This window comes from Podarcis bocagei (genome assembly GCF_964188305.1).
Source record: "Podarcis bocagei genome assembly, chromosome: 14".
Lineage (NCBI taxonomy): Eukaryota > Metazoa > Chordata > Lepidosauria > Squamata > Lacertidae > Podarcis > Podarcis bocagei.
The window spans coordinates 25,399,325-25,424,061 of NC_138139.1; the positions used below are offsets into that span (position 1 = coordinate 25,399,325).

General features: G+C 43.3%; 1 protein-coding gene across 7 annotated transcripts in view; it reads right to left on the reverse strand.

Annotated features, from left to right (window-relative positions):
* MCTP2 (multiple C2 and transmembrane domain containing 2) overlaps positions 1-24,737 on the reverse strand; it is a 120,377-nt gene that overhangs the window by 11,936 nt on the left and 83,704 nt on the right. For all 7 annotated transcript variants that reach the window (XM_081171089.1, XM_081171088.1, XM_081171090.1 and 4 more), the window contains 2 exons: positions 14,169-14,291; positions 6,805-6,846 (listed from right to left, as the gene is read on the reverse strand). In XM_081171089.1, coding sequence (XP_081027215.1) covers positions 6,805-6,846; positions 14,169-14,291 — 165 coding nt within the window. The remainder of the gene's footprint in view (positions 1-6,804; positions 6,847-14,168; positions 14,292-24,737) is intronic.

Genomic DNA, 24,737 nt, shown 5'->3' on the forward strand with positions numbered 1-24,737 from the left:
GGGGGTCCGTATCTATATTAATAGCCATATGAATCTACATCTGTCTCTATCAATCTGTATATAACATAACAAGGGCTAAGAAATCCAGTGAACAAATGAGTAGACTGCTGGTTAATCTGGGTTAGCTTCTGGCCTAAACTATAAAGTGGTGGGAAACTACTGTATTCTTATATGACCACTCTGCTCTCCTAGTAGAGGCCTAGGGTGGAGATTTCCAAACTGTGTGCTGTAACACATTAGTGTGTCGGCTGCAGTATGTAGGTGTGTCGCGTGAATGCTCTCCGTGCTTCTCCTGGGGCTGGAAAGGGGTTAGTTTAACCTCTGGTTTGCTAATAAACATAATTATTGTGTCAAGAAATGATGCATGTCTAAAAAGTGTGTCTCCAACATGAAAAGTTTGGAAAGCTCTGGTCTAGGGGCTAGAAATAAGCTGCAAGACTGAAGATCTGTCTCCCATACACTTTTAAAATTGGACACAAGCCTCATATTTGTACATGATTAGGCAGGGGAAAGTTTAAGCCTATGGGCTTGCCTGTCTTTTCTTGGATTACACTGCATTTTACTTATTTACCTAAGCATTTATAATTTGCACTTTCATGCAAGTATAACAAGGCAGTATACAACATAAATTATACCGTTCTTAAAAAGAAAAAGAATATTGCAAAGGCATGTCAAAACTATAGTTTTCAGAGAAGTTCTAAAAGAAGACACAGATGAATCCTCTCCAGTGGCTATGGGTAGGGACTTCTACAGGGCAGGGCCTGCCACACTTGGCTCCTAACAAAGGTTGACTGAACCTTAGGGGTGTAGGAAACCACAAGAAGTGCCTCATCAGAGGAAATCAGTGGTTGAAGTGGAGCATAAGGAATTATGCGTTCCTTAAGATACTTTGGGTCCAACTTGTTTAGAGCTTTGTGAATTAACACAAGAACCTTGAACCAGACCCAATAGCAAATCGGCAAACAGTGCAGCTGTGTCAACAGTGGAGTAGCCCATTGTCAGTAACCTGCCCCTTTGAGCAGTCTGTCTACTGCGTTCTGCACTAGTTGAAGCTTCTGGACTAGATACCAGGGCAGCTTCACACAACGTACATTTTGGTAAGAGTCCCGAGGCTGCATTGTATTGAACAATCCATTTCACTCCAGTTGTTCTGCATTCCACTTCTTTTGGTGAATATTATTATTTTGATTGCAACTTCTTTGGCAACGTGGTCCTCTTAAGCTAATTTCTAACTGGCTCACTGAAGAAACACACACAGATGGGCATCAGTGACTTGATACTCTGCGCTCAGAAGCCTTTGTTTAAAATTAAGGCGAAAATTCCCTGCCTGTATGACAAATCTGTCCTCTCAACCTTTCCTTCTCATCCTGAACTAAGCAGAGGGAGACCCCTTTTTCTTCACAGCCCCTTTCTTACTTCAACTGTTTCTCACCCGGCTGTGCTACTCGGTGTAGAATAAAGGCAGCCCTCTTCCTCTGGGAAAGCATTAAAACCATCAAAATGAATTTACAACTGAGAATTAATTACATGATCAGTGTGTTGCTTAAAATCTTCCCTGCATATTCTGAGCTAAGAAAAGACCTTGCTTCTCCATTAATTGCTTAAGCAAAACTACAAAAGAGGGTCTTGGTGAAGATTAAGCATGTCAGAGAAAAAGAACTAAGGGAGGGGTGGAGGAAAGTTGAACAGAGTCGGAATTTAAAGGCTTTTGTGTCTGAGTAATTCACCTCAGCTTGAACTTGGAAAATGAATAAGATGTGTAGCTCTTGCCCAAGGGAGGCCAAAATGTTCAACATCTAACGTTTGTCAAGCACCCATCACCCAATCGCTTACAATGAACACGCTGGGTGTTCACTCCAAGAGGCCAAGGTTTTGTGACATTGTGCAACAGTGTGTCCCACTTTCAGCACCTCTGACCCTAGAGACAGGGTTATGCACATTGCCTGCAAAGCTGTCTAAAAATATATTTAATAAATAAAATGAGCCTCTGCAGAGCTAGCCCCCTGGAGAACAGGAAGCAGAGAAAATTGGGGTTATCTGTACAGGCTCCACCAGGAAAACAGGATGGATCAAAGACTTTGGTGAGAGGGTTAATTGGGCCTATGGCTGGACAGCCATACTGAGAGTAGCTTCCAAACAACTCAAGTTGGAGTGTAAGGCACAATGGTAGTTTTAACAGATTTCAATATTTGGTAGTTGTTGTTTTGGTAAAGAAAAAGTTATGCTACAGCCAGGGATCATTCAATACAGGGTGTATCTCGGTGACATCATAAACACAGTTTCTCAAGTCTCAATTAAAGAAAATTCCACTTGATTCCGCTTGATGTAGATGAAAGTTCAAGACAACCATCAGCAATGAAAGGCTAAGTTGGCCACACCCACCAAGAAAAGTATAGGTTGTATCCAGCTAAATTTTACTCAGAATAGACCCAATGAAATTAGTGGGCTAAGTGAGTTATGTCCTTCAATATCAGTGGCCTTTTGAATTTAGATCCAAAAGCTTCTGGAGCTGATTTTACAGTATCAGGTGGTTTTGTGCTCAAGTCTCCTGAAGAAAGGCAAATTTAAGATCGGGAAAATGAGAAATGACACTAAAATCCAATTTGCTGCTTTATATAGGATGGACGAAAACTCAGCACTGTCCTCCAGCTGAGGGGCACTCCTATCCCCTTTTGGGAAGTCAAAGCTAAGAAGTTATTCTGGTTTTGTAAGTGAAGCTGGACTGTGGGTTGGCGTTCCCTTGCCCATATCCCCAGGAAGTTTGGATGAAGCTCAAGCAAATTAGATGACAGGTTGAAAACTGATCAATGCAATCAGCTTTTTAATGTATGCTTAAATAAACTTCCCCGGCCAACATGAAAATGTTTAGGTTGTTTAATTGGTATCTGGTATGTAATATATTTGCTTTATAGTTTTCTAACATTTTCACTGTAAGTTGCCCTAGGATTCCTATTGTTCAGCTTTAGAAAAGGTAAAGGGACCCCTGACCATTAGGTCCAGTCATGACCAACTCTGGGGTTGTGGTGCTCATTTCGCTTTATTGGCCGAGGGAACCGGCGTACAGCTTCTGGGTCTTGTGGCCAGCATGACTAAGCCGCTTCTGGCGAACCAGAGCAGCGCACGGAAACGCTGTTTACTTTCCCACCTATTTATCTACTTGCACTTTGACGTGCTTTTGAACTGCTAGGTGGGCAAGAGCAGGAACCAAGCAACGGGAGATCACCCTGTCGCGGGGATTCGAACTGCCGACCTTCTGATTGGCAAGTCCTAGGCTCTGTGGTTTAACCCACAGTGCCACCCATATCCCTCAGCTTTACTACAAGATACTAAATATCCCCCACACATAGGGATGGATGAAAAACTTTTTCTATGGAAATGTCTAAAACAGGCCATAGGTCAGACTGCCATTGGTTGGCAGGGGACAAAATATTAATTAGCAAAGGGCTGGGAGGTGCTTCTTTCAGCCTGAGGGTCACATTCTCTTCTGGGCAACTTTTGGTGGGGGAGCACAAACCAGTGGTGGGTGCAGGCAAAAATGGGCATATCAATGGGTGTAAATTTCACCTTACAAGAGGGGATGGTGTGCTATAGCACTCTCAAAATTCCAAATACGCCCACAGGCCTCAAAGCATTGGTGGCACCCTGATACAGATGGTCTAGTGCAGGGGTTGGGAACCAAGGGTTACCTCCTCCCCCCCCCCCCAGAATGTTTTCCAAGAGCCTCACACCAATGGTAGGTAGAAACAAAGGTTGAAGTGGGTTGGGGGCTGTGAGTTGGGGGCTGTGCCTTTCCCCTTCTAGAGTGATAATTTCCAGAGTGGTTTAACCATCAGTCCCTCTTCCCAGGGAGCTTGGCAAACTGTAGTTCCAAGAGGGGAATTTGGGTCTCCTAACAACTTCCAACACCCTCAAGAAACTATACTTCCCAGGATTCTTTGGGGAGAAGCCCATGATTTTTTACAGCAGTAGCATAGTGCTTTAAATGTATGATGTGGATGTGGCCAAATGCTCTGGGCCAAATGGGGAGGGTTACCCAAAATATATTCTGCCTCATCTTCAGTTTACAGAGATTATATGTTGCTGCAGGAGCTGGTGCTTAGTCAGATAAACTCAGAGGTGCTCTTCCAGACCCAAGGATCAAGGCCTTCTTTGAGCTATGCTATGTGAGTCGATACCTCAGGACCAGCTCAGTTCCCTCGAGCCTTTTTTAAAGCTTCCTTGGCAGGCAGCTGTGTCTGACTCAAGACCGGAGTCCAGAACTCACATGAAAAAGCTGAAAAATCAAACATTCTCTCTCACTGAACAAACACAGAGCAAACACAAAGCACTAGAGCTCATGAACACTTGGCTCCTACAAGGATATTGAATGATACAGGGACATGTTAAGACTGTATGGTCACTCAACAAGCTATGGCTCATACCTGGAAGGCCTTACAAGGACTACCCTTGGAGTTACAGTGTAAAAATATTTGGTGTTCAGCCATGGCTGAGAAAATAATTCACAACTCAAAAGTGAAAAAAGGAACAGAAAAGCCAGATAAATTTTATGCAATATGGTAGCTGTTTGTTACGAAACTGGTCTTGAGGATACACTCTCCAAAGTATCTTTGCAGATACGTCTATCCTGAATGTGGGTGGCACTGTGGGTTAAACCACAGAGCCTAGGACTTGCCGATCAGAAGGTCGGCGGTTCGAATCCCCGCAACAGGGTGAGCTCCCGTTCCTCAGTCCCTGCTCCTGCCAACCTAGCAGTTCGAAAGCCCCTCAAAGTGCAAGTAGATGAATACTCCGGTGGGAAGGTAAACAGCGTTTCCATGTGCTGCTCTGGTTCGCCAGAAGCGGCTTAGTCATGCTGGCCACATGACTCGGAAGCTGTACATCGGCTCCCTCAGCCAATAAAGTGAGATGAGCACCGCAACCCCAGAGTTGGCCATGACTGGACCTAATGGTCAGGGGCCCCTTTACCTTTACTATCCTGAACAGTACAGCTTGAACAACATTCTTCCTTGGCAACAACTGTCTGTGTCAAATAAAAAACATTTTTGTACTGTCCCCAGGACATTACAGCTGGAAATTTGGATAATGTGTATAGATCCATAAGAGCCATCCATGTTATATATATAAATTATCTTTTTTTAAAAAAAGACCCTCTGTGTGTATGCAGTCCTTGTTGTAGAAGCAGAGTTTCAGAGCTCTTACAATTTTATGTAAGAAGTTGAAATATACATTTAAAATGGCAATGCTATGGAGCGAGCATTCAAGAAAGGAAAAGTGCCCTGGGAATGAACCACTGTTATCTTCTGCTGCTGTCTCCTCTGTTGGAAAAGGGAGAGCTGGAAGCTCAGCCCTTCCATTTTTAAAGATTGATCATTCAGATGGAAGGGAGTTAATCTGCTCTTCTGTTTTTGAACTAAGTGTCTATGTGTTTCTAAGTCGTAAACAGTTAGTCTCCGAGGGTGTGTTACAATTCCCAGAAGCGAGGTCTGTTATGTCTGACATGCAACAGAATCCAAGAAAGCTCCCTCTCCCCCTCTTTTCTCTGTATACTTTTGATAAAACACGCACACGTTTGATAGAAACCATGACCTTCTGTGTCAGATCCCAGCCAACAGCTTTTCCAAGTTTTAGGAGTCATTTCATTGCGGGGTGGGATGTATTTTAGAAAGTTTGCTTTTGTGTGTTTCGGTGACACAATACTAAAATGTAATAATTATCCCAATGTTTCTGTGCAACAAGCAGTATGCTTGGACCTCACCAGTACTCTTCTAAAGCACTGTCCTTGAAAATCTAAATGGCTAGCAAAGATTCCAGGGCTGAAATGATGCCATTCATACATCTAGCAATGGTGTGAATGCTACTTTAAGAAGGTAGGGTAGGGCCTGCCCCCCTGTCAAAGTGGTTTGTGGAGGTTAGGGGATGTTGGGATCTGGCCGGCTGGTCTGATCCAGTTCCCCAACCCAGGAATCAAAATATTGATTCACCATCTCTTTACAGATTCCCCGCTGTCCCAATAGACCAACATGGCTGCCACTCTCTGTATGTGTGTTAGAGATACTTGAAGACGTAGTTTGGTCTTTGTTTTTAAATGGAACAACCTGATTTGTGCTTCCTGGATGGAACACAATTGTCTTGCAGTTTCGCAATTCTCTGAAATTTACGAGACAGTTCTTGGCTCCAAAAAAAAAGTCTATGAGGCTAAAGTGTACATTTTAGGATAAAATGTGAACAAAAGTGTGTATTTTGTGGGGTGAAACACAATAAGTAATATTCAAGTCCTACTCAGAACAGACCCATTAAAATAAATGAACGTTAGTCCTGTCTACTAGCTTCAATGGGTCTACTCTGAGCAGGACAAGCATTGAATACCACCCATTGAAGTTAACAGACATTCCTAACTTAGGTCCAATAATTTTGGTGAGTCTACTTCGAGTAAAATACAGTTGGCTATAACCCTATAATATTAATTTTGGGCTTTTTTTAAAAAAGTTGATGGCTACAGAAATGGGACTGAGGTCACTTCCAGATGACCTGTTTTATGAGTATTCTTCCCAATTTGTCAGTGGAGAGATTAGACAACACAGGCTGTTTAGTGAGCATTCATTGTGGTTTGTGTGTGGGGAAATGAAATGATGTTGCATCAAGCATCATCCCACACTTTTTTGTGCTTTTCCCTGCTACTTTCCTTTGCCATGTTGTGAACGAATCTCAACTGAAAACAATGACAACTTAGAAGTGCCCTGAATGGATTCAGCAATGAAGACGTGGCACTTGCTTTTATCCAATCTGCTCTATATTGCATCTTACCTTGTCATCGTCATCTTCATCCTCCTCTACATCAATGCAGTCCTTAAAAAAACAAAACAGAAAATTAATCCAAATTCCAAAGTGCTTAGCATAATTAATATCATTCTATTTATTTAAACATTTAAGGGGAACCCTGCTGGATCAGCCCAAAGGTGAATCAAGTCTATCATTCCACTGTGGTCAAACTGGATGTCTATGGGATCCCATAAACAATATATAAAGGCAACTAGCCCTTTCCTGCTTTTTGCTCCCTGGCAACTGAGAACATGAGAAGAGCCCACTGGATCAGGCCAAAAGCTCATCTAATCCAGCATCCTGTTCTCACAGTGGCCACCCAGAGGCCTGTGGGAAACCCACAAGCAGGGCCAGAGCACCATGTGGTTTCCAGCAAATGGCATTCAGAAGCATTACTGTTGCCAACCATAGAAGCAGAGCAGAGCCATCATGGTTAGTAGCCATGATCATCACCAGTTGCATTTTGACTCTAGTGCTATAGGTCCAGACTAGGTAACAAGTAGCCCTCTAGATGTTGCTTAGTTACAATTCCCATCCTCCATGATTACTGGCCAGCCTGGCTGGGGCTGATGGAAGTTGGAGAGTCCAACACATTTGGAGGATCACAGGCTCCCTAACACTGCTGTCGGCATTCGCTCAACTAGGCTTGCTATTAGTGTGAAGTGTTGTATCCAATGTCAGTCCTGCTCCAAGTTGACCCTTGAAATCAATTAACTTGGGTTTATTACTTTCAGTAGCTCTGCTCTGAGTAAACCCCGCTTAGATAAAGCTCAATGTCTTTATAATGGTCCATCAATAATGGCTAATCAAAAATGGTTGGTAATCATCAATTCATTTGATTTCTTTCTCCACACAACATAGTGTAATTCCAGAGTCGCAACTTGCTTTTAAAAAATTAATAATTAAGACCTTGGATTATGACATTTTAAAACAATTGCTGTTTAATCCTCAAGGACTCGTCCCATCCTTTGGTCCATGTTCAGAAAACGGTAACAGAAATAACTCTCAACCATGACACACTTTTATGTTGGAACAAAGCTATCAGCAGCAGATGCAAGCCGAACCATTCTAAAGGCAAGAAGGTTCAATTCTTGTTTTTTTTCTTTTTTTAATGCTATTTTAATCCATTGCCAAGTTCTACTCTCGGTAAGCAGCTTTGTTCTTCCTCTGACAAATGAACCAGTTGGAATGTCAAGGCTGAGAATTCTTCTACACTCAGTTTATTCTATTCTCATTGCTTGTTTCAATGGCTGTTCGCTCCCTTTAGGGCCATTACCGAAACATTAGGGGGCAGAAAATACATTAGCACACACATAATCAATCTTAAGAATCAGATACAAAATTCTATACAGCATTATCACTCCACTTGCTAAGAAAAATGGGAGGGGCGGTGGGGGAAAGGTTATGATTGAAGTGTAGGGGTAACAGGCATTTCAACACAGGTTCTTTGCTAGCAACACATAAAAAAAAGATTCTCCAGGTCAGAAGGAACATTTCTTTTGAATAGGCAGATTTATTTATTTATTTTTAAATACAATCAGTGGATTGGAGGAAATGTTGAAGTGCAGAATTAAAAGTTGAGTTGGTAAATAAAATAAAATAAAATCCATTTTTGGGGCACAGGACTAAGCTTTTGAAAAGATTCAACTTGCGTTCCATTTTCCAGAAGGTGGAAGAAGCAACAATGAGATTGATGATCTTGGACCTGATCCTCACCAACAGGGAAGAACTGGTCAATAAGGTGGAAGTAGTGAGGACCTTGAGAAGAAGCGACCACGTCCCTTTGGGACGTCCTCCTATACACGTCCTCCTATACAGAGGAAAAGGAAAGCCAAGTGTAGTCGGACATCCACTTTGGACTTCTAGAAAGCGGACATCAAAAAGCTGGGTTAGATTCCACAGTCAGAAATACTCAAAGAGAAGGGAGTCCATGGTAGATGGGGGTTTCTTAAAGGTGAGATACTGAAGGCACAATCTCAAACAATTCCAACAAGAAAGAAAAGTGGGATGCATCTAAAGAAACTGGTGTGGTTGCAAAATGAGCTTACAGATGAGCTTAGAGTTAAGAAGGGCATGTATAAGAAATGGAAGAAGAGGTGTCTCATGAAGGAAGAGTATAAACAAGCAGGGAGAAGGTCTGGTAGGCTCAAGCTCAGAATGAGCTCAGACTTACAAGAGAGGTTAAAAATAATAATAAATGTTTTTTCTTGGCTATGTTCGAAGCAAGAGAAAGAACAAAAATATTGTGTTCTTTGTGTGGAGAAGATGGAGAATATTGGGTGATGGAAAGCAAATGAAAGTGCTCAATACCTACTTTCTCTCTGCCTTCTTCCAAAAGAAAAAATAGTGCCCAACCGGGTGATAATAAAATAAATGATGCAGAGAGGGAGCCCAAAACAGAAAAAAGAGGTGGTAAAAGAACAGCTGGCTACTTTGAATGGATTCAAATATCCAGTGCCTGATGAACTGCAACCAAGGGTACTAAAGGAACTTGCAAATGCAATTGTAGAGCTTCTGTCTATAATCTTAAGAGAATTCTTAGGGAATTCTATGGAGTGGAGGTGGGCAAATGTTGTCCCCATCTTCAAAAAGTGGGAGAAAGAGGACACAGGCAACTTCCAGCTGGTCAGCTTGATGCTAATAGCAGGAAAGGTCCAGAAACAGAAAATTAAAGAGTTGTGTGGGATCAGTTAAAAAGGGATGTCATGATTACTAAGAGCCTGCACGGGTTTCTGAAAAGCAAGTCATTCCAGATCACTCTTTTAAAAAATTTTGATAGAGTTAAAAAGCTTGGTGGATCAGGGGAATGCTGCGGATGCAATGTATCTTGATTTAAGCAAGGCTTTGGACAAAGCCCCTCAAGATATTCTTGTGGAGAAGCTGGTGAAGGGTTGGGAATGGTGACATCTGGAATCAAAAGGAAGTCATGGGGTCGTGTTATGGATGTATCAGTGCACTGACAATGCACCCAGCTGCCTGCAGGTTTGGAGGGAGTATGAAATGCCCCTAGGTGCATACAAGTGTACACAGGAATACCCCTCCTGGAACAGGCCAATGGCCCATCAAGTCCAGCATCCTCTTCTCACAGTGGCCAACCAGATGCCCATGGGAAGCCTTGAAAGCAGAATTTGAGTACAACAGGACTCTCCACAGTTGTGCTCCCCAGCAAGTGGCACTCATAATCATACTGAAAGTGGAGGTAGAACATAGCCATCTTGGCTAGTAGCTATTGATAGCTTTATCTCCCATAAATCTGTCTAATTTCCCGTAAAATACATTTAGGCTGGTGGCCAAGGCTGCCTATTGTGGGAGCAAATTCCATAGTTTAACAATGCACTTTCTTTTGTCTGTTCTGAATCTTCCAAAATGCAGCTCATTGGGTGGCCTTGAATTCAAGTATCACAAGGGAGAAATACCTTTCCCTATCCATGAATCCCATCTTCCATGAATTTGTCAAATCCTCTTTTAAAGCCATCACCGGCCCTTGTGGAAGCAAATTCCATAATTTAACTATGCCCTGTGCAAAGAAATACTTTTTGTGTGTGTCTGTCTTGAATCCCTCAAAGTTCGGTTTCATTGGATGTCCATGAATTCTATTGTTATAAGAGAGGGAGAAAACTTTTCTCTATCCACTTTTACCACACCGTACGTAATTTTGCACACTACTATCGTGTCACTTCTTACTTGCTACTTCTCTAAACTAGAAAGCCCCAAATGTCATAGCATTTCTTCACAGGGAAGTTGCTCCTTTCCCTGGATCATTTGCCCTTTTCCAACCCTTTTCCAGCTCCACAATATCCTTTTTGAAGTGAGGTGACGAGACCATTTACACAGTGTAAATGGCATGCTTACATGCGCAAGGTCTCCCGTATGTGAGAGGGAATCAGCCTAGGCTAATTGGGATTTCCCCTCATGTAGGTCCCTTTCACACAGTCCCTGAAAGTGGGCATGGCTAACCAGTGTGAACCCCCACTCCAGCCCCTCACTCATGCTTTCAATGGCGTAAGAAGGTTCCTATGAACCCTCCTAAAATGAACTTTTGAAAATAGTATGTGATGGGGAACGGGAGGCTGTAAAGAAAAATAGTGTGCTCAACAAGACGAATGGCAAATCGCAACATCCATCACCCGCTTAGCATCAGTCGACAGAATCCTTGGGATTTCAGTGGGACAGCAATGTGTCGTCAGAGAATGAGTGATGGAGAGGGGTTGTTTTTAACTCTGTGTCCTCAGCCATCATCAGGTTTGCTGGATTTCACTATACCATTTTATCCCCCATAAAAACCCAATACAAACCTATCCCTTTTGCATTCGATAATGACTTGTTTGTCCCAAATTCCACCTAGAGAGTAAAACTTCAATTTTCCAGATGTAATAAAAGCCATGTTAAATGTTTTTACGGCTCCATCTGTAGGGATTAGGACTTCACTCTGATTACTTGGCCTCTAACCATTTGTCTTCGTATTTGATGTGCCTGAAATGGCCAGCTAACTGAAAATACCATTTGCCCCAATCTGCAACTCTTTTCTCTCAAGTGGCGGTGGCGGTGGGGCGGAGAGCAGACTCTGAACAGAACCAGAAAAGTAAAAGTAAATAAAAATAAAATGGCAGGAAGATGCTTGAATACAACTTAATTATAACCACAGTGCTATTATAATTGTTGCTGCTATTGTTCTCAACATGGCATACATGGTCTACCTCCTCCTCATTTTACCCACACAGCAACCCTGTGAGGTGGGTTAGGCTGAGTGACAGTCACTAGCCCAAGGATCAGTATGGATTTATGGATGAGTGAGGATTTGTGGCCTGGGTCTCACAGTCCAACTAACCAATACACCAAACTGATTATTGCTTCCCCCAAGGTCCTATCCAGATTAAAAGTAACATAAAGTTGCTCATAAGATTTGCTCTCTTTGAAGTTTCACAAGGTGAATCACAGAGAGTTGCATTTTGACAGACAGGTTTTAAAACAGAGCCCTGCACGTTACGAAGAAGCATCCTGTTCCTTTCTAACTCCACAGACTTTCTGAACTTTTGTTTTTTTTAATGCACAGGAAAGAATTCCTCTTCAGAGCCCCCTCGCCTCATTTCGCCACCTTAGGGCTCTCATGGAAAAAGATTTGGGCTACTTCTAAAGGGCAAGAGTACCAAGCAAAGTTACTTCAACTGAAGGTGGAAGAAGAGAAGGCAAAACCCTCAAGCAAAGTTTAAAAGCTGGCCCGAATTAATCTTCATTTTATTCAAACTCATTTTAAGAATATCTGTTGTGGTTTTATATAAAATGACTATAGTGATGTTAATGGAACCAGCTGGACACAAGCAATTGTGTTCAAGATGGATGAAGTTACTATGATAGATTTTCTGTGGTTTACCATATCCATCTCTCTTATCTCACAGTCATATTGGGTCAAATGGGACTGGCAGGCTTGTGAGGCATTATGCCACCTTTTCCAACCTTCCTGGCGCCCTCCAGATCTATTTTGGACTGTAACTCTTTATCAGCCCCAGTTGAGTCCTTCCCAGTCTTATCTAACCCATGGAAGTTGTAAGTCCAATACATCTGACAGGTTCCAGGTGGGATACTGCTGCACTGCAAAAAAAAATCTGCAAATCCCCCATATCTCTTGTTTTGACTTATTTTGTTGTTGTTTTATCGTTTCAGGTTGCATTTTGGTTTTAATGGATATTGTTTTGCTATTGTATATAGTGTCCACGACTTAGAGATTTCAAAAATAAATAAATAAGTGGTTTAGAAACACTTTTAAATGAAATATATAAATGAAATAAAGGCAGTGAACGGATGCATTATGGGGCAGAGTGTGCTCAACATAGGCCTGTCTCGTAACACCTCCAGCAACTATCCTAAATTGATAGATTGAATTTGTACTGAAGACTTGTCCAAACAAGCTATGTGCTGCCTGTGGGGTTTGCTTTTAAGGAAACACATATAGGGCCGTATTCAACAATAGTCCTACTCATAGGAGATGTACTGAAATTAGAGGACATGGCTAAGTTAGGTCCACACATTTCTAACCGACCTAGCTGAAAATAACCCATAGGGCTGTTATAAAGAAACTTGGCACAACAAGCAATGATAGGGCTGCCATACGTCTGGTGTTTTGTCCTGGATCAATAGAAAAAGCGCTTTTGGGGCATTTGTGTAAAAAACACTCAACAACTTTAAAGTCCCTCTTTTTGCTTTGGCAGCCAAAAAGCTAAGAAAAAAGACCTTGGACAATATAGCAGTAAACTGTAAGGGAGACACAGGGATCTAAACAGAGACCATTATTGTGGCGCGACACCCCTTTTACTTTTTAACACCCCTATTTATTTTTGATTCAGTTTTTTTACTTTTTGAAATATGGCACCCTAAGCAATGAAGGCAGGGAAATAAAGTCAGAGAAACTTTGGTTTTGATTCAAGCTATGTGTGTGAATGCTAGGGGTGGAAGGCCCTATTAATTTTAGTTTTCCTGGGTTTCTGATTTTTCTAATCCTAAATTCCCCTCTTCACATTTTACAGCAAGTTGGTTTTTTCTGCAATATAATACAGTGCTACCTCTGGATGTGAACGGGATCCGTTCCAGAGCCCCATTCGCATCATGAGCAGAACGCAACCCACGTCTGCACATGCACGGGTCGTGGGTCACTGCATCTGCGCATGCGTGTGATGTCATTCTGAGTGTCTGCACATGCATGAGCAGTGAAACCCGGAAGTAACCCATTCCGTTACTTTCGGGATGCAACCTGAAAAGATTCAACCTGAAGCAAATGTAACAAGAGGTATGACTAATAATGCATTTCTTAGTGCTATCTTCACTGATATCTTCATTTTCATGCACCTTTCCTCTAACATGTGTGTTTTTGTAGACATTGTTGGCTGGAAAACTGCACTGCAAAATTCAACTAAGTGTGAATTTTGAAGGATAGTTGTGTTTGGGTGTGCGTAGTGCACATTTGAAAGATTTGGCTTTAAATGTGTACTGAATCAAATTCCTCCTCCATCCCTAGTAAAGACCAAGGGGTTAAGCCTTAATCAAGGTAAACTAGAAGTGAGGACTCTTTCGTCTTCCAGATGCTGTTGGAATCCCAACACACATCAGCCCTAGCAAGCTGATGGTTTCAGGGATGATAGGAACTGTAGTCCATCGACACCAGGGGACCCAAGGAAGTACAACTCAAATCAGCCCCAGCTCTCATGACCAGTGGTCAAGGATCATGGGAGTTGTAGTCTATCAACATCTGGAGGGTCACAAACTCCCCATCCCTGGATTCACCTATATAACAACACACCACTGTTCCATACTAAATTACAACCAGAACCTGAAATATTAAGCACAACTTAACTTACCTGGGGGTCTTGTGCGCTGGACACTTTCTCTGGAGAGATGAGGGAGAAGTTGTAAGCAAAAAGGAGCAGTAAAGCCAAGGGCACCATGTACAAATCAAAATGCCAAACCGTGACAACGAATACCTGAATGAAACAAAGGAAGACAGAAGGGGCTATTTACATCATTTGATGAAAAGAAAAGAGGGGAAGGAAGAAAAGGGAGGTGTGAAGAACAAAGCTTCTGATTCTTCATTCCTATGTGCATCCTTGAAGCTCCGCTAACCTCTTATCTCTCCCACTTTTGCATTCATGGGAAGATAATCACCTTGGATGTTTCCATGTTCCAAGTGCACCATGTCATCCATTAGAATTGTTAGCGTTACCTTCTACTTTTGATTTTATTCTCATTGTAGGGATGTACAATTATGTAAACAAACAAGAAAAGAGAGACCTTGATGAAAGTTGAAAAAAACCAGAGAGAAAAAGAACAAGAAGGGGGGAATGGAACACTCATTGAAACTGGATAGAAGAAATGCCTGTCACCTGCAGAACCACAGTAAAAAAAGAATGTCAGGAGCCAGGCTGCCATCTTGATAACACAGCACTCAAGTTGTAATTAGCTTAAAGATTTATTGCAATACAAACACTCAGCCTCGGACACCTATCTGTATGTCCATGACTTATGAATCGGTTGACCCTTCTGGGGAGTGATTCCGGTTATGGCAGAATATCCGGACCCTATGCCCTTTCTGTTTCCAGCTTTGTTTTCTAAGACCTTTCCCATATGTCTGCTCCTTGGATGAATTAACTCCCCTTACGGTGTGGAACTGCTTTCCCCCTCGCCTTCTGACATTGCCTGTGTCACTTGAGAGAGCTGGTTGCTCTCTAGCACACTCTCTGCATTCCTGTCATTCTCAAAGTGAGGGGAGTTGATAAACTACCGTTCACAGCTGTCTGGGAAGAATGCGAGCCTCTCTCTTGTTGGCTGCTTCCTGACTCCTCTTGAGCTCTTATACCTTGGGGAGAAGTGTTCATGACAAAGGATGTCTCCTATCTGGTTGCTTTCGTTAGACATGAGCCATGCTGTTATAATAATAATAATTTATTATTTATACCCCACCCATCTGGCTGAGTTTCCCCAGCCACTCTGGGCAGCTCCCAATCAAGTGTTAAAAACAATACAGCATTAAATACAAAAAACTTCCCTAAGCAGGGCTGCCTTCAGATGTCTTCTAAAAGTCAGATAGTTGTTTATTTCCTTGACATCTGATGGGAGGGCATTCTGCAGGGCGGGCGCCACTACCAAGAAGGCCCTCTGCCTGGTTCCCTGTAACCTCACTTCTCGCAACGAGGGAACTGTCAGAAGGCCCTCGGCACTGGATCTCAGTGTCCAGGCTGAATGATGGGGGTGGAGACGCTCCTTCAGGTATACAGGACCGAGGCTGTTTAGGGCTTTAAAGGTCAGCACCAACACTTTGAATTGTGCTCGGAAATGTACTGGGAGCCAATGCAGATCTCTCTGCATTACTCGTTCAGGGCCAAGAGCATAAAAAGAACCTGCTTGGATCAGGCCCATGCCACATCTACTCTAGCATCCTGTTCTCACAGTGATGCCCATGGGAAGCCCACAAGAGCCCTCTTCCCCTCTGTGGTTTCTAGCAACTTGTATTCAGAAGCATTACTGGCCTCTATCATGGTTAGGAGCGATTGATAGCCATGAGTTTGTCCCATTCTCTTTCAAAGCCATCCAAGCTGGTGAGCGTGAGTTCCATAGTCATGTTCATTCTGCTTCCCCAAATAGCCAGTATTGGAGATCCATCTCCAGTTCCCAAAGTAGCCAGTATTGGAGAGCCAGTATGGGGAACCTCAGGTCTGGGGGCCACGTGGAGCTAGTCACACCTATCTGGCCCTTGGGACTCCCCCACAAGATGTACTCCTTCCTGAGTCACACCCCTCACCAGACCACCCTCCTCTGGTGCTTTCGCCTGTGTGCAATTTGTCCTTGAACTCCAAGAGTACTTCTTGTTGGGAGGGAATGAGTTTCTGTAGAAATTGTACAAAAGATAACAATCACTTTCAGTGTTCTTTCCACTTCTGCCTCTGGACCCAAGCACCCCATGGCATATGGCCTCCAAATGGTTGCCCTGGAAGAAATGGGGCTCTCTGGCTGAAAATGGTTCTCGCCCTAACCCCCACATTACCTGATTGCCCATCTCTTTTAATTTTTTTTGCATAAAGCAGCCGTGGCAGATCCCAATTCAAATCAGGACCTGTAACACTGGTGAAAAGCATGCCCTCCAAACTTATCTAATGAAGCCAAGGATAGTTGTTTGGTTGTGAGTTTTATTGTGGGGGGTTTTCTTTGCAAGGGAGGGGAAAGCGCAAGTTTTTCTCTGGCAAAAGGAATGAAAGGAAAATAAGATACACAAGGGAAGAGATCAGGATCTAGAGAAGGGATGGCCAACACGGTGTCCTTCAGCTGTTACTGGACTCCAGTTCCCATCAGAAGTGGTTATAGGGTAGCGCAACCAGTTTTGCCACAACAGTGCTGTAAAACGGAGTGTGAGAGGCAGGGACACTGAATTTTAGCACCACACAAAGGGTGTCACTGAAGTTTGAGAGCCCCAAGTCCACCACTGCAGTGATCAGGGATGGCAGTGGGTATGTCTTGAGGGTACCACACATTGACTGGAGTAATAAGGTTTTGTGTTGGCACAAGGGCTGGTGTAAACGTCTCCCTGTTTGGGGATTCACCCAATCTGAAGGGGTACATTGGGCAAATCTTGAAATCCTTACAATGGCAGGAAGGGGTTGAATTATTGCCATGTCTTTTTCCAAGAGGGAAAAAATGATGTAGGATTTGCTTTAGAAAGCTTTAGAAAGGCAAATGCATTAATTTTTTTTAAAAAACCCTCCTTCCCACTGAAAGATGCCTCCCCTAAATGCAGTTGAAATGGCACCACAGAGGGAACTTCAAATTATCTACCTGGGTACAGAGGTGCATGTTGTAGGCAGTTGTTTTCATCTTCTAGGTCTTAACACAAGAAACGAATAGTATCTATGTATAGCAGAAGGTGGGAGATAGAGCATAATAAGAAAAGGGGGAAGAAATCTGTTGACATCAGCTGCCTTTGCCACCACTTGGCCCCTCCTCCCAGTCAGCAGCAGCATCAATGCAGGCAATGGGAAGTCAGCTGAAGCACCTAGAGGTGGCTATAGACAAAGCAGAAGACTGGGGGAGGGGAAGTGTTTCTACACATGAATCATAGAGTTGGAAGGGACCACAAGGGTCATCTAGTCATCATGCAGGAATTTGCCCAATGTGTGCAGCTCAAACCCACAACCCTGAGATTAAGAGTTAAGAGAGGGCCTTCTTGGTAGTGGCACCCACCCTGTGGAATGCCCTCCCACCAGATGTCAAAGAGAACAACAACTACCAAACTTTTAGATGACATCTGAAGGCAGCCCTGTTTAGGAAAGCTTTTAATGTTGTTGTTGTTGTTGTTGTTGTTGTTGTTGTTGTTGTTGTTGTTGTTGTTGTTGTTGTTATTATTATTATTATTATTATTATTATTATTATTATTATTATCATCATTATCATTATTATTATTCCAACTCACAAAGGCACTCACCTTAACCCAGGCATAGGCAAATTCAGCCCTCCAGATGTTTTGGGACTACAACTCCCATCATCCCTAGCTGACAGGACCAGTGGTCAGGGATGATGGGAGTTGTAGTCCCAAAACATCTGGAGAGCCGAGTTTGCCTATGCCTGCCTTAACCTGTTCCTCTCCATACATTTCAGCCCACCGCTGCTTTTCAAGATAAAAATAAAGGCTCCTATAGTTGTTATCTTTCAGGGATTAAACCAGATTGGCAGGTACAGTTCTGAGCAGTCAAATAGCCAGGGGAGAACGCATTAGACAGTTGCTCCCTCTGCTCTGTCTGAAACCAGCTGCTTTGCCTGGTAAGAGAGTTGTATGCAATGCCAACTATAATGCACAGAACTGACTTAAGTTCATTAATTTCAGTGGGTGTCTCTGACTAGAACTAGAACAGGATAAACCTAGAGTGCCTGATGGCAGGAGGACAAATTCTCGGAACTATATTTTACACGTAGTTTTGCATTTAGGAAGGAAACTTCTGATTTGGGTGCATGTATAGATTTGCTGAGTTCTCTTTCACATGCACCAGTTTTAATCCTGTTGATTCTCTCATGCAGCTTTTATCATTTTTTGCTTTTGCAGTTTTATTTTAATTGCTTAATTCGTTTTGGGAATGCGATTTAAGAGCAGTATAGCACTGCTTTGAAACAAAGAAATAAATAAAACTAATATGCATGTTTCCCATTTGAATTTTCAGCAAAAAAGAAAAGAAGAGAGAGAGAGAGAGAGAGAGAGAGAGAAAGAAAGAAAGAAAGAAAGAAAGAAAGAAAGAAAGAAAGAAAGAAAGAAAGAAAGAAAGAAACGTCGCACCTACAATTTTATGAGGAACGAAGCTGAAATCCCCACGCGGCTGTTCCAAAATTTCTGAGCTGGAGAACAGATCCAACTTGCAAGTTGAAAGGAAGGGCAGGCCAGAGAGTCATCCCGGGTGTTTTAGTAATTAAAGAAAAGTGCATAATGAACCATATGCCCAAAAGGGGCCTGTTTTTCATGCAGGACAGATTTTTGTTTGAATTTTTAATTTTTATATACAGATGAAACACTGGGCGGGATGAAGCAACTGTGTGAGGTAACGCACCATGCAGTAGAGGAAGAAGAGGAAACAGTCAATGTGAGGATGAGCTGAGCATCCTTCGATGATTATGTGTCTAGATTTCACTATTTTGAGACAAAGAATTTTTTTTTAAAAAAATGCATCCTTCTCTCCTTTGAGCAACTGTTTTAGGCATCTGTTCAAAGTCTCCATGAAAGAGATATTGACAGCTTTTTAGGCTGAACAGTCCAGGAAGAAAAGAACAGAATGCTGCCTGCCAATTTTTTTTATTTTTTATTTTAAATCAGGCTGACCCCACGGGACAAACAACAAGGATTCTTCTGCTATTTGTTGGACCCACCGCGTTGCCTCAACCACTCTGGTTTGGTGGAAAACCTGCCTTTGAAGCTCTAGCCAACACGTTGAACAACAGCAAGCCCAGCGCTTAAGCTCCAGAGTCTCTAAACTTCATTTGTTGTCATTTTCATTCCTTGGCTTCCCTGTTCCAAGGGAAGCTAGGAGTGTTTAACAAAGCTAAAAATAAAAGCCACAAACCTATCAATAAAACCAATTTACTTATACACAATAAAACACCAAGTTACCCCGCATATTTTTATCATCATCATGTTTAATACAGCTAAATTCCCAGTGAAGGCTGTCCAGCTTTGCCCACATGCACACTGCATATTTGAACCACTATGATAACACTTTAAACATTCATAGCTCCCCCCCCCCCAAATAATTTTGGGATCTGTAGTTAGTTAAGGGTGCTGAGAGTTTTGGGGAGAGCTCCTCCCAAAGCTATAGGTCCCAGAGTTCCCTGTGAAGAGGGATTTATAGCTCTGTGATGGGAATAGGGGTCTCCTAACAACTCTCAGAACCCTTAACAAACTACACTTCCCAGAATTCTTTGGGGGAAGCCATGTCTGCTTAATGTGTTATCACAGTTTTCTGAAATTATGGTGCAAACGTGGCTCTAGATAAGGTGATGTGGCTTCCTTTGAGATTTAAGATTTGGGGGTTTTTGTATGTTTTATTTACTGTATCGGTCAAGTTTTTATTTGTATGTATAATTCTTATGCATATGTTTTAAGTTGCCCACAACCTGACCTTGGTTGCCATATGATTACTGATTTATCAGCTTCCCTATATGTCCTGAGGTGACACAAAAATATTAAAAAAGCATGATGGATGTATATAGAATTAGGTATGATGTAGAGAAGGTGGATAAAGAACAGCTTTTTCTCTCTAATAACACTGGAACTCGGGGATATCCAATGAAGATTCAGGATACTGGAAGATTCAGGACATTCAAAAGGAAGTCCTGCACACAGAACATTGTTAAACTATAAAATTTGGGATGGCCTTCAAAAAAAGGGATTAGAAAAAGTCATAGGGGGTGGGATTCAAAGAAAGATAGGAGTTTTTTCTCCTTCCTAATACCAGAACATTGGCCCTTGTGACTCTCCATAGGCAACTCCCTTCTACCGCTACAAAACCTTTCCCCAAGCCGTATCTGTATCCATCACCAGCCAGTGTGTAGAAACTATCCTGTTCTGGAAAAGGGGAAAGGCATATTTGTTGCTCTGCCTCTGGACTCACCCACCTCTGGCATGTGGCCCCTGGAAGGTTGCCCAGAAGGATATGCGGCCCTCAGGCTGAAAAAGGTTCCACACTGTGTGTCTTATGGAGCTGATGGGAAGTGGAGTCCAACATCTGGAGGACATTAGGTTGGTTGACCCTGAGTTTCAAGGGTACTTAGGAGAATATTCTCCCTCTATTTCTGCAGGACAATGAAGGTGATATATGAGAGACACCCAATATGTCTCCACCTTTGGGAAGCAGTCTAGGGGACTGCTTAACACTTGAGACTTTGTGCTGACCATCAGGCAATGGCTTTTTCCACCTGCTTTGCCCCACCCCCAGCCCTAGGAGCCTTCAGAATAGAGCTTGCTGCCATGGGCATTATGTGTATGTGTCTTTTGATAAACTGAGTGGAATATTATGAATCATGGAGATGGGGAGTGTGGGTGCATGTGAATTTCCACAGTGCTTAGTTTGCTAGTTTGTTAATTGTTAATGCTGTTAATATTACTTTGTGGATTATGAGTGCTGCAGTGCTTTGTGAATCTCAAAATATGACTTTTGTTGTGGTTGTGTTGTTTAACTTAATTTTTTAATTGTTTTGTTAATGGTGTTTTATTGAAGGTGGTTGTTTTACAGATAATTTGTTCATTGTTATACATGGTTTATGTTGTAATTGTGATGTTCTATTATGGACTTGTTATTTATTGTTTGTGACTCGGGGAGTGAAAAGCGGACTAGAAATATAATAAATGAAATGTAATGAATTTACCTCCCTGCTGTTTGTCTGCTCAAAGTCGTCATCAACAGCAGCTTTTCTCATAGATAGAGGGACCCTGTACCATTTCCTTCCCCAGGTAGGAAAGCAGCTTATGAAAAGCAATTTTGAGCAGGAAAAAACTGGAAAGGAAAGGGTTGAGCAGCCCTTCTCCTACTGCTATTCCACTCCCCGCTGCTGTATCTGATGCTCCTTTTCATTTAAAAGAAGCCATGGAGAAAGGCAGCTCACATTCATCCTTGCTTATTGTCTAGTCTGAACCAAAGTTAACCAAGACTGAAACACTACTTAGTATTCTGATTGTATACACTTCCACAATCCTTTGCTTTGCTTGTCACATTATTATTTTTTTCCTCAACGGCATCTCTCCCCTTTTTTAAATTATGCAGGTGACCAATGTGATAATGAAACACTTTGGCACTGTTTTGATCCTTCAGATATAATGACAATTAGCACTATGCAGCATCTATCCTAATGCTTGCTCCATTTAATGAAATGCTTATCGTAGTAGAAGGAGTCTCACAGTTTTGGAGGGATCTACAGTGGTGCCTCGCAAGACGAAATTAATTCGTTCCGCAAGTCTCTTCGTCTTGCGGTTTTTTCGTCTTGCGATGAACGGTTTCCCATAGGAATGCATTAAAAATCAATTAATGCGTTCCTAGGGAAACCGCCTTCAGACCAGGTCTGGGGACAGTTTGTCCCCGGACCTCTTCTGAAGGCTGGGGGGGGGGGACAAGGGCTTTTCTTCTCACCCCCAGCATTTTAAAAAACCCTGGGACAGCGGAGGACTTCTCCGCTGTCCGGGTGATCTTAAAATGCTGGCGGGCGGCATTTTAAAATCGCCCCGGACAGCGGAGGACTTCTCCGCTGTCCGGGGCGATTTAAAAGCCCCTGGGAAGGCAGGCAGGGGGGGACAAAGACTTTCGCCCCCCGCCCGCCTTCAGAAGGTGTTCCCACCCCCCCGCCCGGCTTCGCAGCAGCGCTACGAAGCCCGGCGGCTGGGGCAGGTGCTCCCGCCCCCCCACCCCGCTTCGGAGCAGCGTTCCGAAGCGGGGTGGCTGGGGCAGGTGTTCCCACCCCCCGCCCGGCTTCGCAGCAGCGCTACGAAGCCCGGCGGCTGGGGCAGGTGCTCCCGCCCCCCCCACCCCGCTTCGGAGCAGCGTTCCGAAGCGGGGTGGCTGGGGCAGGTGTTCCCACCCCCCGCCCGGCTTCGCAGCAGCGCTACGAAGCCCGGCGGCTGGGGCAGGTGCTCCCGGCCCCCACCCCACTTCGGAGCAGCGTTCTTCGGATCTCCCCGCAGCCGCTTGCTTCAAAAGAGGTCCAGGGGCAGCGGGAGCGCTTCCCGCTGCCCCCGGACCTCTTTTGAAGCAAGGGGCGGTGGGGATAAGCGATCTCCCCGCAGCTGCTTGCTTCAAAAGAGGTCCGGGACCTCTTTTGAAGCAAGCGGCTGTGGGGAGAAGCGCAGCCGCTTGCTTCAAAAGAGGTTCGGGGGCAGCGGGAGCGCTTCCCGCTGCCCCCGGACCTCTTTTGAAGCAAGGGGCGGTGGGGAGAAGCGATCTCCCGGCCGCCCCTTGCTTCAAAAGAGAAGACCCGCTGTCCCCGGGGCAAGCTTTGTTTTGCGAAGCAAGCCCATAGGGAAATTCGTCTTGCGAGGCAACTCAAAAACGAAAAAACCTTTCGTTTTGCGAGTTTTTCGTCTCGCGAGGCATTCGTCTTGCGGGGTACCACTGTATATATGAATGATTAAAAAGAAACTGGCCCATTTTTGTACACACACACAGACACCACTGCTCTGTTTCCAAGACTCAAGGACACTTGACAACAGTTCTGCATTGTACAGGTGGATCTGTGCACATTAAAGGGATAACACTGGGAAGAAGACATCATTGACTGGCATCAGAACATATGAAGCTGTCTCATACTGAGAAAGACCACTGGCTACTGGTCCACAAATAATGAACTAAAACCAAGGAATTTCACAATTCACTCACTAGATGTAGCTTGGATCCAATGGCCAATGATGGGCAACCCAACAGTTATGGTTGGACTACAGCTCCTACCATCTCTGACCATTGACCATACTGGGTGGGTCTGATGGAAGTTTGACTCCAACCATCTCTGGAGGGCTACAGATTGCCCACACCTCCTTTAATTAATTGTGTTTATACCATTTGACACATCTTCCAAGGAACTCAGGGCATCCAACTCACCACTTCCAGGCCTGCCTGGGCAAACTTGTTATCATATAGTTTAATCCAGGAATGGAGAACCTGTGACCCTTCATATGTTGCTAGATGACAACTCCCAGAGCATCGGCCATGACGGCTGGGGCTGATGAGCACCCTCTTGTCCACTATGGCATTTTAGAGGGTTGGGTCTAAATGTACAAAGCTACCCCAGCTACGGAATCATCTCCTCAGTAATACTTGTCTGGAACCAACTTTGTTAACTTTTAGGCTCCATTAAGGGTTTTTGGTTGCTTTTTGTTTTTGTTTTTTGCCTATAATTTTATTTATTAATATTGAGGATTTTGCTGCTGTTTCTATGAGTTTGATGGGGTTTTTTCTCTTTTATGTTGCACACTGCTATTTTATCATTTGTTGCTTAATTTTACTATTCAAATCATATTTATATTGGGTTTTGTTTTCTGCATTCAATTGTAAACTGTCTTGGCAGGTTCTCAAAAGTTTGTCAGCATTTTAGTGCAGATTATTTCATTCATACACACACACAACACACACACACAGAGAGAGGCATGCAATTTTGCCCAGTGTACATATTTTAAAATTATTATTATAAGCATTCCTGTGTACATTTATCTGTATTAGATGATTTTGGAGCGTATTGCCTGGTTGGAGAATTGCATTGCAAAATTCAGGGAAGTGAGGATTTTGAAGGATGGCTGCATGGCAGTTCACGTATTGTTTCAGGAAGTGCGAATTAGGTAGAGTCACAATATAAATGTGAGCGGAACCAAAATTCCCCACCCCACAATCCCACTTACAGGCTGAGCTCTCGGCATAATATCAGTCTGAAGAAGTACGCACAGTCCTTCCGGATAAGGTCTTGCTTAACCAGAGGTGCAGCGGCCAAGGGTTAAAGACTTGTTCCTATTTCTGCAAAAGGGTTCCTGTCTTCAGCATCCTAGGGTTGGCCAATCAGCATGAAAGGTGGAGCCTTTTAGCCACTGAGAAGAAGCCTTCTCACCTTTTGTGCTGGTTGGAACCAAACACAATGAAAAGAGGTGAGTCAGCCAGTGAGGATTGGCTCCTTGGGTCAATCTGGAGAAGGCAACCAGGAAATAAGTTATCCCGTATGATCCAAAGCTAAGCATTTAGGAACACAGGCAAAAACAAGGTCCTTCGGTTTCCAGAGAATAGTGTGGCAAGTTATATCAAGTACAATGGAACTTCAAAACAAAAGCAACTGACGTCGCTTCAAAAGAAGATATCTGAGCACTCCAAATCATTTGCCCAGAAAATAGTAGATCTAGCTGAAAGTCAACCTGTGGAGAGCTGCAATGGTTGTTG